Source organism: Pinus tabuliformis, chromosome 6, assembly GCF_031772625.1.
Source record: "Pinus tabuliformis cultivar Carrire ecotype Pingquan chromosome 6, CPIR1, whole genome shotgun sequence".
NCBI lineage: Eukaryota > Viridiplantae > Streptophyta > Pinopsida > Pinales > Pinaceae > Pinus > Pinus tabuliformis.
Genome location: NC_142292.1, coordinates 1551755216 through 1551772644, shown reverse-complemented (window position 1 = coordinate 1551772644; position 17429 = coordinate 1551755216). Strand labels below are relative to the sequence as shown.

Genomic DNA, 17429 nt, shown 5'->3' with positions numbered 1-17429 from the left:
ATCCTCTTTTTCAATATTGAACTGTCTCACTTGATCAAAAACTTATAGTCTTTACCACCTTCACTTAAGGTGATTGGATTTGCCTTTGTTTGTCGTTTCTTAACTTCTTTTGAGCATTTGCACTAGTTTGCGACAAATATGAAAGATTCTTTTTAACTTCAATACAGAAACAATGATACTAATAAATTTGTTGTAGAATAATTTAATCTCACTAACCGCTATAAACATAGTACAATAAAAGTGAAGAGGAAATTTTAATAAGGATTTGTATATATATAATGATATTAAAATAGAAAGGATCGGAAGAAGTTGAAAATGGAGAAGGAATGGTGTTGGAAATTTACATATAAGTTAACTCTTTTTTAAAAAAGCGTATAAAAAGCGTATCTTGTGAAAAAAAAAACCTTATTTAAAACCACTATCGAAAATATTTTGGCATCGTATTTAAAATCATTATAAAAAAATATTTTGGAATTGGCGAAGGAAATATATTTTCAAAAATCAAAAGAGAAATCAAAATCTAATTTATTGCAATTAATATCGGGATAAATTTTGTTATGAATAAGGCAATTTTTTTTTGGCAAATTCTAAAATGATCGTGGCAAATGTAAGGAACAAACTAGAAATTTTCTTTGACTCTCGAAGATAATTTCTCAACTATTTTCTTTTGTATATTTACAGAAAAACTTAATAAAAAGACTGAAGAATCTCCTAGAGGAGCTCTCCTTTTTTGGGAGAGTTTGTTGTGAGGCTGAAACTAAATTCAGAGCCCTATTTGAAATGCCTAAATCAATCTAAGAAACAAATTTTTTTTTTTTTTCCAGATGATGGAGAATCTATGGCATATGGTGGTTAATATGCCAATTTTGGAGCTCTACTCTTTAGAAAAATGTAATATTTGTGTTGCAATATATCTAGTGAGTTTTCTTTTTTTTTCATTTTATCTACTTTGAAACTCTTAAATATATACAAATTTATGTTTGACAAATTGAATAAAAGCGCTTGGTTATTAATTTAACTGAAACAAAAGAATAAAATTTATATATTTAAAAAAAATTATGTGAGGTTGAGATTAATTTAAATAAACTACATAGTCAATGTTATTGTGTCTATATAATAAATTAGAGAATAGAAGATGTGTACTGAAATCCTAAATAAATACCTCTGAATTAATCCTTAGAACAATGAGAAGTCATTGAAAAATACGACAACATGAAAGCCTTCTGCTAAATTTGACGCCCATAAACAAGAAACAAAACAAGTTTTCCTAAGAAGATGAAACATCCAACAAAATTACATTTCACTCACAAATAAAATTGATTAAAAAATATGAAATATCGTCACAGTTCACTCACACTCCTCTGTTATTTATTTCTCCTCCTTCCTAGTACATGTGTTGCTAATTGTGTTGTGACTTGCCACACTAGTCATAGGTACTGTGGGTGTGATACATACCTTCACACTCAGATTATGTCATGTCAATGTGAGTCTCTTCATCTTCTTCATTTTTGTTGTTGTTACTTGGGGTGTGACTCGTCACATTAATTACAATGTTGTGAGATTCCTAGGTACTGAGGGTGTGATACTTACCTTCACACTCAGATTCTATCATGTCGATGTGAGTCTCTCCGTCTTCTTCATTTTTGTTGTTGTTACTTGGGGTGTGAGTGGTCACATTAATTACAATGTTGTGAGATTCCTGATTGACTTCAAAATCAGACTCTCAGCTAACTTCAAACTCATATTCTATCATGTTGTTGCAATCAGTATCTTCTCCTTGCCTCATCTTGGTACTAATCATGTTGCAATAGATTCTCACCACTACCTCCTCCTCTTCTAATTGTTGTTGGTGTTGCTTCTCAAGCCACTGCTGCTCTTGGTCATGATTATGCCATGGTGATGATGATGATGGCATTCTTATTGATACTTCCACTTTGATTTTTCCAGACAAAGCTATTTCATTGAGAAGTGAGGTTATTTCAAGCATTTCCTCTCCCTTCCTCTTTCCAACTTGCAAATTCATTAATTCATGTGGATGGTAGTCACTTATTCAATTATTTCACAAACCTATATATGATCATTTTCAAATATGTGATGGGATGGAAAGGAAATTAGATACAAATGACAAAATTTATTTATACTTGATAGATACTACACATTATGTACACATTACTACATGATAGGCATTCAATCAAGGAGGCAAGGAGGCAGAGAAACCAGCAAGCATTCAACCTTCCGCCTTCATCACCAGCCATGCCAAGTCCAACAGAAGAGTTCCCTACCTCTATAATTGAATGGGTAGTACCAAATCAAAGTGTGAGGAGGGGGTAGTGGATAAGTGATGTGATAGGTCCAGTGGCTGCGAACAGAAAGCGGACGGAAAGGTTAGTAAGGGAAGGTTCATTCAGAGGGTAAGGATGATACCTTTACTATACTATAGTTGTTATTCCAAGAGAGCAAAATGAGCAAGCTGATGCTTTAGCTATAGCTGCAAGCACATTAAAATCTCCTCCTATTCCTTTTTGCAGATTCCAAATTAATTTATTTTCTTCCATTTTGTCCTTGTATTTTTATTTTATCATTTATTCTTTTATGTAAACCCAACAATTTGACGGTATTAACTCTTCTTATTTAGACAAAAAATTCATTCACATGCTTTTATTTCTTTTTGTACACAATGCACTCATAGTATGTTGGAATAAAATCACTAAATCTTGAAAATAATAGTTTAAAGGGTCACAAATTTTGGAAATTTGGGTTATAACTCTCATGTTTTATGATTTTGGTGCTCATTGGTTATCGAGGGTGCTAAATCCATTTCCACCATATTATTAAAATAAAAAAAAACACCATTCAAACACTCCACAATAAGATCTCTTGAAAAAAAAACTCACCAAATTCTTCAGAAATTCCTTGCCCAGATGAAATCATCACCTAGTTAGAAAATGATGAAATCATAATCTAGCTAGAAAACACCATCTTTAAATTCCATCTCCACCAACTTACCCTACACATGCTTATTTTATGTAGTTATTTTATGTATTTATTTTCCTTTTCATATACAAAATTGATATGAAAGGTTTTTTAGTATTGTCTAGTTAAGACATCCTAGCAAGAAAGGCTTTTGTAATCTGGGTTTAGTAGTATGGCTTCTTTTTGGACTAGGGGATACTTAGAAAATTTTTATTCTATGCTTACCTTTGGATGCATGTCTTTGTATCCCAAGAAAATCATAGAGAAATCGTCTACTAGATAGATGCAACAATCATGTACTTCTGAGTTTATTTTGATATTATAAAGTATTAATTTACACAAAAAATGTATAATTATTTATTTTGTAATATTTTTATTATTATGAAATTAATAATAATAATAATAATAATAATAATAATTTTAGGGTCAAATCCCCAAATTGGTGAATGAGAGCCCCTTATCTGTGGGAAAATGGGCTCATCTCCACCCTACAATTTGACTATTAAAGTTCATTGCACATGTAAATACTCTAACCCCCTTTGAATTTGAAGTGGTGACCTCTTAGGAGGAAACACATCCTTTTATTCATTAGGCTCACTCAATTTGTAAAATGAATATGATTATTATACCTACAAGGCATGGTATTATGTATTATATATTTCCTTTGACCGGGTATTACTTTATTTTCGACCAAAACATTTTGCAAATTCTCCATACTTTAACCTTATGGATTGGTTTTTTTAATTTTTTATTAATATTGAAAATTAATTATCTCCAATATGATTAGTCCAAGTCTTATTTTGTAATGATTATTATCACAGAGTTTGCACAACACAATGCCATTTGGATAATTTCCTCGTATTTTTTTTGCCATAATTTTTGGATGAATTTGCAATATTTATACCATGAGTTTTAGATACTTTTATATTTTTCATTGTTAAGCTTCATAGGAAAGCACCAAAAATTGAAATTATTAAATATAGCAACTCAATTTTTAATATTGTTTTTTGTAAGGAATATATTCAACCTATCTTTGACAAATATATTTAGCAAGAACATCTACCCTTTCAAATATATCTATCTATACATTACATAGAAAATGTAATTTTGTTTGGAAAACCTTCTCAACAAAAACATTGTCACTACAATAAGACATTATTATTGATGTTGGGTAGGATTGGATTCTCCACCACCACAATGCGAAGTTATAACTAAGAAAATACCTCAATTTACAAATTAGTAATACCTTAATTGACTTGATACTAAAAATTAACACTAACTTGAAATCAATATTTTTACTTTAATTTAGCTAACTAAGAGACATGTACTGACAACCATGTAGTGCTTGTTTACTATATACTAATTATATGTGTAATAATAATTGCATTGAGAGGCACTCTATAACCCAGTATGGGAGCGATGTTGTAGTGGTGTAAATGTTTATAAACATTTACATCTCAACTCAAGTAATAAATAATAAAAGGTTAAAGTATGGGTGAGATGTTGTAGCACCCATGTAATCATTTAAATGTTGGCTAAAATAATAATAAAATTAAATTGAAGTGATCAACCCCACTCTTGCTAACCAAAATTTCTTCATGTATTGACTAGTGCTCAGAAGAAAATGAACATTGTGAAGATAAGAACTAATTCTCATTAGATTCGAAGTGAAACTAAGAATTGGCCTATTCCTAAAACACCCTAGGATGAAAGAATCTATCACATTTTTAATACTAAGAGGGTTGAAGATGAAAGTCACTTTATCTAGATTCATTTCAGATTGAAATTGATGTAGAAAAACATAAACCAATCACAAGAACTTCTTACTCAAATACATCCAATCCACGTCCCTTTTATGAAATTCATAAAAAAGGTGAACAATCCTACAAGAAAAATCCTCTATTGATTCTTTGTGTGTCATTTTAAGCTTATTTATACTTTTAAACACATCTTGATAATTGTACGTATCAAAATCCTATCAAAGCTCCTTAATAAGTTGCTTGAATGAATGGATAGAAGTGGTTGGTAATGTGTGGCACTATTACTAGACACAAACTTTAAGAATGAGGATGAAATAAATGGATAACTTAACACATGTTTCCAAATACAGTTATTCGACCCTCACCATTAAAATTAAACAACGACAAGTGATAAACTATTTTTTTGGGTATCGATATATTAATACTTTTTCAAAACAACCCAGGATAGAGATTTTGGAAGCAACCATTTAAAGTATATGAGGTTATAATAAGGCTCCATCAGCTCAATCGGTCATTTGGGCCTCTTTCTAGCACCAAAAATATATCGATGGGCTAGAATGTACCGCCAACAGCTAGCGGGTCTCCCTTCTATGAAGTCCCAATTAGACCTCACACCATTTGGGATACAAGCCCCATCTAGTATGTAGTCCCAACTGTAATCATGTTGGTTTTTCTCTTGATTTTCAAATGAGGAGATGTTAGAGCAAGGACAAGAATTAAATGCATAGACAATGGGAACAAGGTCAACCCAAGATTGACAAACTGGAGAATGAGATACAGGAAAGTAACAGTGAAAATAAGAAGAAGTATGCCATGAGAAGGATCAGTGGGCTAAAACCATCTCAAACATAGTAGAATAGAAACATGCCAGAGGTTAACTGAAAATTAGTTCGCAATAAGTTACTAGCATGGCATGGAATAAGTAAGCAGATATTCAAAGAAGACATGAAATCCATAAGCTAAGAATGATTTCATTAACATATGCGCATATAAAAGCACACATACAAACATGAAGGAAATACAAGAAATTCAATACAACCATCCTAACGGTGTATGAGAATCCATACTAAAAGATAATAACTTATTATTAATGCTCCTACAAATACAAGTACAAGTCATGCAAACCATCAAGCTAAATAGTGGAACATGGGTTGCTCATACCATCATCCAAAGAAAAATTGTAGCCTCACCTCAACTCACCCTACTAGATTCCAATAGCTGAGTACCTCTAAATCTTCAAGCTCAGATCAAATATTTACTATTACTATAAGATAAAGTGCTAAAATTCCGCCCAAAATGAGGCGTGAGGGTATATTTATATAGATGAGATGACAATTCACCTACTGTGACCTTTCACCTACCCTCATAACTCTTGAGCTTCCTCATTGCTATCTCATGTCCAATGACTAATACATGCCCAATCAATCTCAACATAACTATTGGCATTATGATGAGAAATATTTACATTATTTCAGAGGAGTAATTTTGTTCTTAGAACCCCTAGAGTACTCATTGCCAATGTTGTTTTCGGGTCACGATACATGCCTATTTTCCTACTACTGCAACTTGCATCCAAGCAACCTTTGATGTTGTGCCCTTCGTATTTCTATCTTGTTCCAAAAGCTTGTGTGGACCTAAATGTCTGACTTGTCGAAAACCTAGTTATGCAATTTTTGTGAGGAACCCTCACTTCCTCCATGCAAATCAAAATTTTGTTTCCTTTCCTCAACCTACAAAAAAAATAAATTGGTCATACATATTCACAAAGAATGATATTAAGAAAAAAATCATTTGATCAAAGAAAGACATTAATTTTGACTCCTATATAGTTCCTTTCTGTGCCACGGTGCTGTCAGTGCATGTGGCCTTTGCATGGTCTTTCTAGGCTTCAAAATATTCACAGTGGATCCCAAAATAACTATCAACATTCCTCTTTGTTCGAAAATGAGGATTGGTGCTTTCATTTCAGTTTAGGCATTCACATTTCTGGAGCCATTCCCTTTGACCTAATTCATGTATCCAATACCTAAGCTAATGGAGGTATCATCTATAAAGAAAATTTTGAATACAATTCAATAGCCTCTAGTGCCAAGAGGCATGCATTTCTACCAGTTTTGGGATCTAGGACTCTTTATGAAAGATGCTTACTTCTTTGAATCTATGCTTAAGGAAGAGGAACACCATATTGTTGCTTGACTCCCCTGTTCCTATTCTCCTCTAAATTGACAAATGAGCTTTGGCTTCCCATCTTTCTCTGCAATGCTTGAACCCTTTCAATCATGAAAACCATAAGTGCAACCCCAAAAACTGCAACGACGACTCTAACATACTGATAGAGGGAAAATGATGATGTATACTCCAGAGTTTCAGAAGTTCCTCTAATAAATAATGCCCAACTAATTCCTACCCAATAAAGGACGAGTTTTCCAATGAATTCTCATTATAGGAGAAAAGTTTGGTGCTTTTAAATTAAAGAATTTGTCCAGGTGTCCAAAAAAACACCATTTTCCATATCTACCCCAATTCCAACAAAATCCAATTTTGTAGGCTAGTATTCGAAACACACTCGCTAGATGATCTATGCCATTGCTCCTTCAACATAAACTCAAACTTATGGAGGAGAAGATAGATCCTTCAAGGATCGAGGTAGTATCTAGAGAGGTCGTATCTCTAGGAATTTCACACTTTTCCACCTTCATTAGCTACCCTGCCATATCCATCTTAGAATAAATAATATTTCCCTCACTCAGGGTAATTTGGGCCTGTATTAAGGAATCTTTTGCCATAAGAGAAATAAACAATGAATGAGTAACATCCAGAAACCCACTATGGATAGTACAAATGTAACATTCACATAGGAAACAAAAATATATGTATCAAATCCATCATTTATGGCCATTGTAGTGAAAACATGACCAAACCTCAGTATTCGTAAGGAGAAATGTCCTCCACCATAAAGATAAAGTTGTGGTTTCTTTTCCTTAAATAGATTACCAAGTTTCATACCTACGACTAGCATAAGCCTCTTTATATCATCAATTTTAAGAAGCCCTTTCAACCCCTTGCACTAGAAGGAAAATGAATAAAATCCCTCCTTAGTTTAAATGATGGTAAATAATTTGATTCACCATCTAAGAATCGGTACAGTGCATGATTTCCAAATTCCACAAAAGAAACCTAATTTTAAGAACACTCCTTTATAAGAATTCATTAAAAAGTCTTGATCTACAACCTTGTCATTTTCTGTGTTGGTATCAAATTATGAATTTAGCATATTTAAACTATATCTAATTTTTCATAATACATCGCTCTAACATAGGTCACATTCACAATCCACAAAGAAAATCACACCCTTTCCCCATAATGTCAGTTGCACCTTAAGGCTTAACCACAATTCAAACTTTAGAGTGGTCACACGTTTGCATTATAAAGCAACTCATATTCGGAAATGTGACCTAGTCCAAGTTTCACTTATGAGTGATAGAGAAATTCACATACCTATCTAGAGACTGAGATTGTGATTTGTGATGTAGTGTATATTCACTCAGCTCCTTGCAATGTTACTAAAATCCTTTGTTCATTGTGATAGAGATGAGAGTATTTCTCCCTTATGAAGGCACTGAGGAAGGAGGTTGCTCCTCTTGGAATGATGAATTTTCCATGTGATCCTTTCCTTGCATTCTAGAGTTTGATGTCTTTATATATTTGGGTGAAAATCAATTCCTGAGAAACAAAAACCAGATTTTTCATCATGTATAACAACCGATCAAACAATTCATTATTGTTATGTGACTCAAAATAAGACAAATGTACATGGGCCCATAAGTTATAATGAAACACTCTTGGAGTAGGTCACGTTAATAATAATCGCTCTCTTGTCAATATTTTGGACAACATAAGCGTCTACCTTTATTTTTGCCTTTCATTCTGGTCAATAACAAAGAGTCTCAATCTTATGAATAATCTCTTTCCCATTAACTATTTACAACTCTAAATGCATGTTGAAAGTGCGTTGACTTTTAAGTGAATAGTGCGTGATCATTCCTCCATCTACCCCACAATACTTTAACATTTTCCTCATGCTCATTTTGCCCTGTCTAGAAGGAAAAATGAATTGAATATATAAATGGTTAAGGAAAAGAGTAGGTGGAACTAGTGTATGATGGAGGTCACATTTTGTGACTACAAATTGTGGGGGTCACTAATGTAAATACAACTTCAGGAAGGTCGCAAATGGGATTGTCACCTATACTCATCACAGATAGAAGCGTGGCTTGGGGAGATTACAAAAGCATTATGCGACTTGAGGAAATCTCACATGCAGATAGTGTGATCTATGGGAGGTTGCAAGAATTCATGTTGGAGAGTTGCATAATAGATTAGGTCACATAAACCTTTAACCTTTACAAGTGTGGTTTTATAATTTTGTGACTTAATGAATTAATAGGATAACCCAATCACATTTTGGAGGGAAAGATAGGTCACAAGATAACAATGTAATTGGGTCACAATCTAGTGGCTAATGAGGAACCGCAACACATAAAATTGCACTTTGCAACTAATTTGGACTCCTATTTCTTTATTTATAAAGCATGTGTTTACACGACTGACGTATCTCTCTTAAGTTCTCATCATTTCACGAAGGCCCCTTTTGTATCAATCAAATACTTTGTAGTTTCATTCACGTAATTTTCATTCTTTTTATAAGGTGGCATGTTATGCTTCCTATATAGTCATCAACAATGTAAGTGTGTAGGTCCTAAATATGTATATGATTATCCTTTAATTGACACTATCATTTATGAGTAACCTTATTTACCTAGGAAATTTGAGCCATACAAACTCATGCTCATTTTATCAAAGTCTCTTTCTCAACCTCAATACAAAATAAATCTTGCTAGATAGCCTCAATGAATTCCTCCTTTTATGCCTCACTTTGCAATATCCGGAGTACGGGGATGCAAAATTAATTGATTATATCCTTGCAGTGTTTCTATTTTTTCATTAATAATGAAGTTAGTAATGAGTAATTATAATCCATGCAATTAGAGCAAAGTCCATAATTCATGCAATTTGGAAAAATAATAGTAGATGATTTATTCTATTTAATGTGATTTTCCTTAGGTAACTGGTATAGAAAATAGAGATCTACAAATGGTTATATTGTTTCAGAAATAGAATGGTTATATTGTTTCAGAAATAATGTTTCATATGTAAATAACCTCACTAGAGGTATCTATTGCAATTTGTTCATAAGTCTATACATTGTAAAAACATGACAATTATATAGCATGAATAAACAAGAATTAAGAAACTAAAAACATAAGCAAAATTCAATAGAGTTGAATTCACATTGGCTACAAACATATAGTGATTTTGCCATTACTCTGCTACAAATGCTTATGATCTCAATAGTACCTGCCATTAATATCTAAAAATATATTTATTAATCATAGAATTAAGTCTTAGTTAGGTTTTTATGGTTTCCTTATTACATATCAATTGTTATTTTATATCTAATAATTGCCAAAATATTGTCGGCAAACAAGGCAATGTGCGTAAGAAGTGTTTGAGGAAAACAAGTTTGTTGATTCTATGTGAGATCACCTAATAAATGGTGAAAACACTATTTTATAATATCTAAAAAATATATATGTTAACCATAGAATTAAGTTTCAATTAGTTTTTTATGATGTCCACATTTCGTATCGATTATTCTTTTATGTTTGATAATCAATAAAATGTTACAGGAAAATAAGGTAATGTGTGCGATAAATGTGCGAAGCAAACAAGTTTGTTAATTATGTGTCGATTCACTCAATAAATGGTGAAAATACTATTTTATAATGTCAATAAATATTTTCTTCTTGATATGTTTATGAAAAATAATCATTATACATGTGTGAAATATGAAGATGCAAAGGAAGCTTCCATTGTGCAAAAGAAATATGCAAATAGAAGTGCACGAAGGATACTTTTACATCATTTCCATTTGCTATGAGGCGTACTAGCTATAGAGACCTGTGCATATTCTTGAATTGTCTATAAACGGTAAACGCTATTAAGCACTCGAATTATGTGCTAATTTCACATCGATTCACTGAAAAAATGGAAAAAAAGTATTTTATAATATCGATAGATACAATTTTATTGATATGTTTGTAGCCACTAATCATTACACAATGCATGAGAATAAATGTTAGTGAGCACATGAGTAATAACATGATTGCATGTAAATTTGTTGAATAGATAATAAAAGTAGTAGTGAGCATTAATTTAATTATTCAATGCTAAGTGCCAACTTGTTTGCAACATAATTAGTGTCTATCACTCCATTTTTTTCATCTTCGCAAACATTTCCGTTTTGACATAGTTTTTAACATATATGGCTATGTTGCACACACATGATTTTTTGCATGCTCTAGTACTAAATGATTTCAACAATATGTATGTTATCTATTATCATTAGAAAGATTATGTAATATAATATATTATAAATACTAATATTTACTGGTAATCCTTACTTCCGCACTAATTCTTTGATTAGTAAAGAGACACAACCTTAATAAAACATTGTAGAGAAGTACAATATCTAGAATTTAGTGCATTTGATCATTTCAAGAGCCTTATAAAAATGTGGATTGAAATCACTGGAGTATTATGTGAAAGGAAGCTATGCGGGAGAATTGTGTGGAGGGAGAATGAGAGCGGAAGTACAAAACATTTTGGAAAAAAAAATGGAATATGAAGATACGAATCAAGATTTCACTATGGAGGTAGATTTCTTTCACTGTGCAGGATTTATGTGTTATCTAAGAGATAAAGTACCATATCTATAAGAAGACCTCCTCTCTTCGAAAAATGAAAACCTCTTTCACTAAGGTATTCGAGAGAACTATGTGGAGAGAGGATGCATGCCTCTTCACTTTGATAGATATGATGATGTGTTTTGAACTAAGATATAATTTCACTATCTTTAATCATTTAAAATCTAGTATTCTAAGAAAGGAAAGTGTGCGGGAGAACTGTGTAGAGGGACAATGCATGTGGAAATATAAAACATTGTGGTATAACAATTCTGAATATAGAGATACAGATCAAGCTTTCATCATGGATGAAGATGGCCTTCACTATGTGAGATTGATGTGATATCTAAGAGATAGAATACAACGTCAATAAAGAAACCTTCACACTTCACATAATGAAATCTTATTTCACTAAAGTATGTGGGAACTATGCGGAGAGAGAATGCATGTGAAAATGCAGAACATACCGACACACTTAGATTTGTTATTTTTCACACTTGTTTTGTTGCATAAATCACAAATTAAAAGAAAATTTCCATCTCATGTTGTAGAATTTAGTGCATTTCATAATGTGAATAGCCCTATACAAATGCGAAGTAAGGATACTAGATTTCTTTGTCTCAACAATCTTCACTTTGAGATATTCACTAATTTGCTTTGAACTTAAATGCAATTTCATTGGCTTCAATCATTTATGAACTAGTAATGTCAGAAGGAAAGTGTGTGGGAGAACTATGCGGAGGAAGAATTCATGTGGAAGTATGAAACATTGCAACAAAAGAAGTCTCAATGTAGAGATAGAAAATCCATGGAGACAGTTTATATCTAGTCTGCAACAAGCACCTCCATGGCAGCATCTATGATGATCCTGATAACAATCCCAATTGCGGAGAGCTTTCACTGTGCAGAGAGCTTTCATTGTGCGGAGCGTTTTGTGCAAACAGATTTCATTGTGCAAAATTTTCTTCACACTCTGCACAACCTTTAATAAATTAATTAGTGGTAGGGGCAACTCTCCGCTACATGGTACCCAAATGCAGATGATAGTCCTTCCTCTTTTAAATTTATGGGTTGCTCCACATCCATATGAGAGAGTTCTCCATTATGCAAAGAGATTTCATTGTGTGAATCTCCATTATGCAGAGATATTTTATTGTGTGAAAAGATTTGTTTAGAGAGCTTTCAATGTGCAAGGAGCATTGTGGAGAGATATTTCAATGTGAACAGATTTTTGTGCGGATACATTTTATTGTGCTGAGTTTTTGGTGGAGAGACTTCTTCGCAGTTCAAGATGATGCTCCCTCATATTTTAAATTTTCAAGTTCACATCCACATCGGTTTTCCAATCCTAATTAGCTCACATGATCATCCAATCCGTTGACGTTGTCATAATGTATGAGAGAAATTTACATTGTGAAAAGAATTTTGTGCAGAGGACTTTCATTGTGTGAAGAGATTTGTGTGGAGAGCTTTCATTATGCAACAAAGTTTGTGTAGATAGATTTTATTGTTGAAAAAATTTATTGTGCATAGTTTTCTCTGCACTCCACACATCTTTTAATCAATTAATTAGCAATAAAAACAAACACCATGACACATTGAAACTATGACCCTTATCCTATATTCTACATTCCCAACTTCACACATTACATCATATGTTACATCATATAGATTTACATTATATTACATTGCATTACCTTTACTTTCTTCTCAAATGCTAAGAAATTATATATCTTTAAGACTTTAAGATCAAATTTGCAAAGATCTGATTAAATCACTCAAAGCCGAAACGATATAAGTAAAATAGAATGATCCAATTATTAAAATCAACGTAACGATAATAAAACTTATTATTGGTGAGTGTTTGCAGTGTGGAAGCCACATTAAATCTGAAGTTGAACGGTCAAAGGCTCTCTGGGGATCCAAGGAAACATGTTCGTAGCTCGAGAAACAATCGAAAATACCGAAGAATTCATCTGCATTACTAATCTACTACCATATATGTGGTAGCGGTCATGCAACAAATTAGGATTTTTTTGTCACTCAGAAATGATAATTATCTTCCTATACTGAATGGCGTATTCGAAAACCTTGATGGGTTCGGGAGGATTATTTTCACGTTGTCTCTCTCCATGCATGTATTCATCCACTCTTGTAGCCTTGGGAACTCATTTTCCCATGGCATCGCCCATTTCCCAAACGTTTCAACCGAATGAAACCAACATGCATTGAGAATGAAACGAATGTCTACGTAGCCAAATTGCTCCGCTCCAAAATAAGGCTTACCTCTGCTGACTAACAGCTCCCCTTCAAGAATAATTCAACCTGTAACGCTTACCCTCTTCTACTTCTCCATTTTCAAAATGCCAAACAATGCATCTTCGAAAAACTGAAACCATCCTCAGGATTTCATATGTATTAGAAAGTGCTAGTAATATAAATGGAATAATACAAATTGAATAGAGTAATGCTAAAATGATGCAAACTGAAATGCATTGAATAACATTTATAATGTAAGAGCATGTACCGTCTTGTTAATAGGATTCATATGCAAAACCAGGCCACTCTTGGGGTCGAGTTTCTCTTCCTAGTATTCAAATTTCGCGCCTTCCTCTTCCAATCCAATCCAAACACGCCAGCACCTTTACTTGCTCCTCCCATTTGCCCATTTTCACCATCTAAAATTAAACTACTAAAAATTACAGGAAGCACAAGGGCATGAATGAGAGGAAAAACATCAGCTGATGGTTATATAAATCAAATTTCTAATTTGAATGTGTTTTGTTGGGTTTTTAAATTCAAACTCGGAATTCCAATGAGCATGTGTACATTACTATTTACCAATCCGCATTGTATATGTGTATCATATATCATATCATTTTGCATATAAGCATTTTGACAATATCATACCATTTTGTAAATGATATCAAGTGGTGGTGCCGATCAATATCAGGCGGAGACGGAGTGATGGATGGCCATAGGAATCTGTTTAGGGGTTTGAGGGTGATGGAAATCCTTCCCATAGCTATACCATAGTTATGGCCATACACTAAAAAAATATCAGAGTTAAATCAATATATCAAGGTGTTTTTTAGTAAGTACTTATGTATATGTATTTTCAAAGAAAGAATATATTTGAATATGGGTATTTGAATATGGGTGTATTTATAGGTGTGTGTTTTTTATATTTTAATACGAGGGAGATGTTTAATTAAATAATATTTTTCAGTATTTTTTTTCTATATAAATTTATATTTAAATATGTGCTATTTAGTATGAGAGATACGTGTACTTGATGATGTGATATTTAGGCCATTGAGACAAAAAATGGTTGTTAAGAAGATAAGATACTACTTGGAATTTTTTATCAATTTATTTTTATGCTATGAAAGAGTTAAGAAAATTGTTCCAAAATCAGCATAGTTTTGGTGAGATAAATGGTCAAGAGGATTGATAGTATGCCAAATATTTTGAAATTTAGATTTAATTTAAGTATATGATGGGCAATCTAGGAGAAATTTCTTTTCATATTAACTTTCTTAGTGTTCTTTTCATCTTAACTACCTTAGTGTCACTAAGGTCATAAACTTATTCATCACAAGGAAATTAATTAAAACTCAATGGATTTTCAGAGTTGACTAATGCCGAGTTCCAACATGAAGGTCATAGCTGATAAGAATCTATTTTTATTTTAACAATGTTTATTTTCTTCTTTACACTAGCCAAACTTAATATATCCTAATTTCCATCCCCTCTCTAACAGCTTATCACACCACAATTTCCTCTTAAATTTGAGGTGATAATATTTTTAATCTATCCTTATTTTGCAAAATGATCTTTTCCTTGTCCTCCAATTGTTTATAAAAAATTAATCATTCTTGATGAGATAAAGGTGTTTTGAGCTAAAGCTTGAAGCAATATTAGGAAGCCTCTTGTCTTCCATGTTGTTTAACCTCTTCTTATACATTAAATTGCTTTTGGGCGGATTTTTTCTATCTTTCTCCATATTTCTTTTGGGTGGGTTTTTTCTATCTTTCTCCATGACTTTGTGTAGACACTGCATCCCTAAATCTTACATCCATATATCATTAGCATAACGAATAAGAGTAATGACTATACAAAAGAGAATTAGGCCAACATGATTTGCTTCCTCCAAACACTCTTCTAAATTATTATGTATTAGAAAAAAGGTAAAGAACCATGGATACTATTGCTTTACTCTAATATTACAATTAATTTATTTGTATTACCTACCATGGTCATGAAATTGGCAATAACATTTTTATACTTGTCAGAAAAACCGTAACTTTCATCTCTTCCAACATCCTCCAAAACTTTATCTAAAAAAGTGTCAAAAACTTTTCTAAAGTAAACCAAAAAACACATTATATTTATTTAATTATTATAACAGTACTCAATAATGATCCCACCACTAACAAAGCGTACCACTAACAAAGAGTTCCACAATTAATGATATCTGCTAAACAAAACTTCGCTTTTATCATTTTTTCCATAAATTTCAATCTTCGTTTCCAACCTAATTCAACACATCTTGGTTACAAGGTGGCCAATCTGAATGATTCTTTACTTAGCCAGTTTTTAGAAGTGTCTTGTATTTTTTAGCTACTCATCTCACCATAAAAAAATTATATTTGAATATTTGCATAACAAATAGCTAGATTCATTTTATTTCTTTAACATTAAATTCTTTAAAATGATACGATCTTCATTACTCAAACTATGAATTTATCTTGTTCTAAAATATCAACGGGAAACTTTTATCTGGATTAAAAAAATACTCAGCAACACCTTCAACCTGATCTGACATAGAACGGCGGATTCTCATGATCATTTTCTTCATCCGTTTTTATGTCTGTCATATAAGCGATATATCAATGTCGATCTCGCCATCTGTTGCTCCCTCTCCAGATAGTGAATGATGTCCTTAACAGTTATTTTGCTCTGAATTAGTTCAGCAGAAGCTCTTTTATCAGTGGAGACTTTAGTTGTTTTATCGAATTCTTTACGCTTTTCTCTGGATCGTTCAGCTAACGCTTGCCATTTTGATAGTTGATCTTCTTCATCTCCCCCAACTGCTTTTCTTACAGCCATATTTGCTCTTGTCACCATCGATGCCTTTGCCATCTCAAAGTGATCTTGACATTTGTCCTCTGCATCACTTGAAACTTTCGGCGCCTCATCAGTCACTGATTCCTTATCTGAGAATATAATTTGAGATTTTACATTAGAAGTGATAACTATTTTGTCATTCCCTGGCTTTCCCAGATCAGCGCGCAATTTGGTTATTTCAATTAGGCGGGTTACTATTTTTCTCAAACGTTGCTCCACTGCCCTTGAAAGGCAGAGCAAAACGTCTCTGCTTATGTATTTTACACCGCATTTTCCAGTAATTTCAACTAATTTCTTACCCATTCGATCGTGCAGTAACATCAGTTTATTATGTTCGTCTTCATTCCGAATTTCAATCTGCTCTCTTTCGGTTTCAGTTCTTTGCTTTTTAAAAGGCCATGCACTTGGCAGCTCCTCTTCTTCTGCTTCCCTTTTAACAATCGGCCTGGTATTCGGAGCTACAGCGTTTCCAAATGGATGTGGGAAATATTTCGTAGCTTTTCCAGTTTCAGTCAAATATTCATCGGGTTTTTCCTCTCGTTCTGTATTTTGATCCATGGTTGAGAATAACTTTTCTTCTGTATTTTGATCCATGGTTGAGAATAACTGCTTCATTCAATGAATATTCGGATAACTAAAATGTAATACAGTTGGAAACCTAATCTTCGAAAAAAATTATGGTGAGGAAGATAAACTCTTAAAAGAAGTCCAAAAATATGGTGCGGAAGATAAACCGTCGAAAAGAACCCAAAAGACATTA

The 17429-nt window shown here is 32.7% G+C and overlaps 1 protein-coding gene across 1 annotated transcript; it reads right to left on the bottom strand.

The window, feature by feature from the left end:
* Window positions 1-16396: 16396 nt before the first annotated feature.
* On the bottom strand, window positions 16397-17227 carry LOC149264648 (transcription initiation factor TFIID subunit 4-like). Its single transcript, XM_089400166.1, has one exon. It carries the CDS (start codon window positions 17225-17227, stop codon window positions 16397-16399), a length of 831 nt encoding a protein of 276 aa, XP_089256292.1.
* Window positions 17228-17429: the final 202 nt, after the last annotated feature.

What these genes read in the sequence shown, in the direction of transcription:
- LOC149264648 (XM_089400166.1), bottom strand. Translation starts at nt 17,227, where the DNA reads ATGGATCAAAATACAGAACGAGAGGAAAAACCCGATGAATATTTGACT.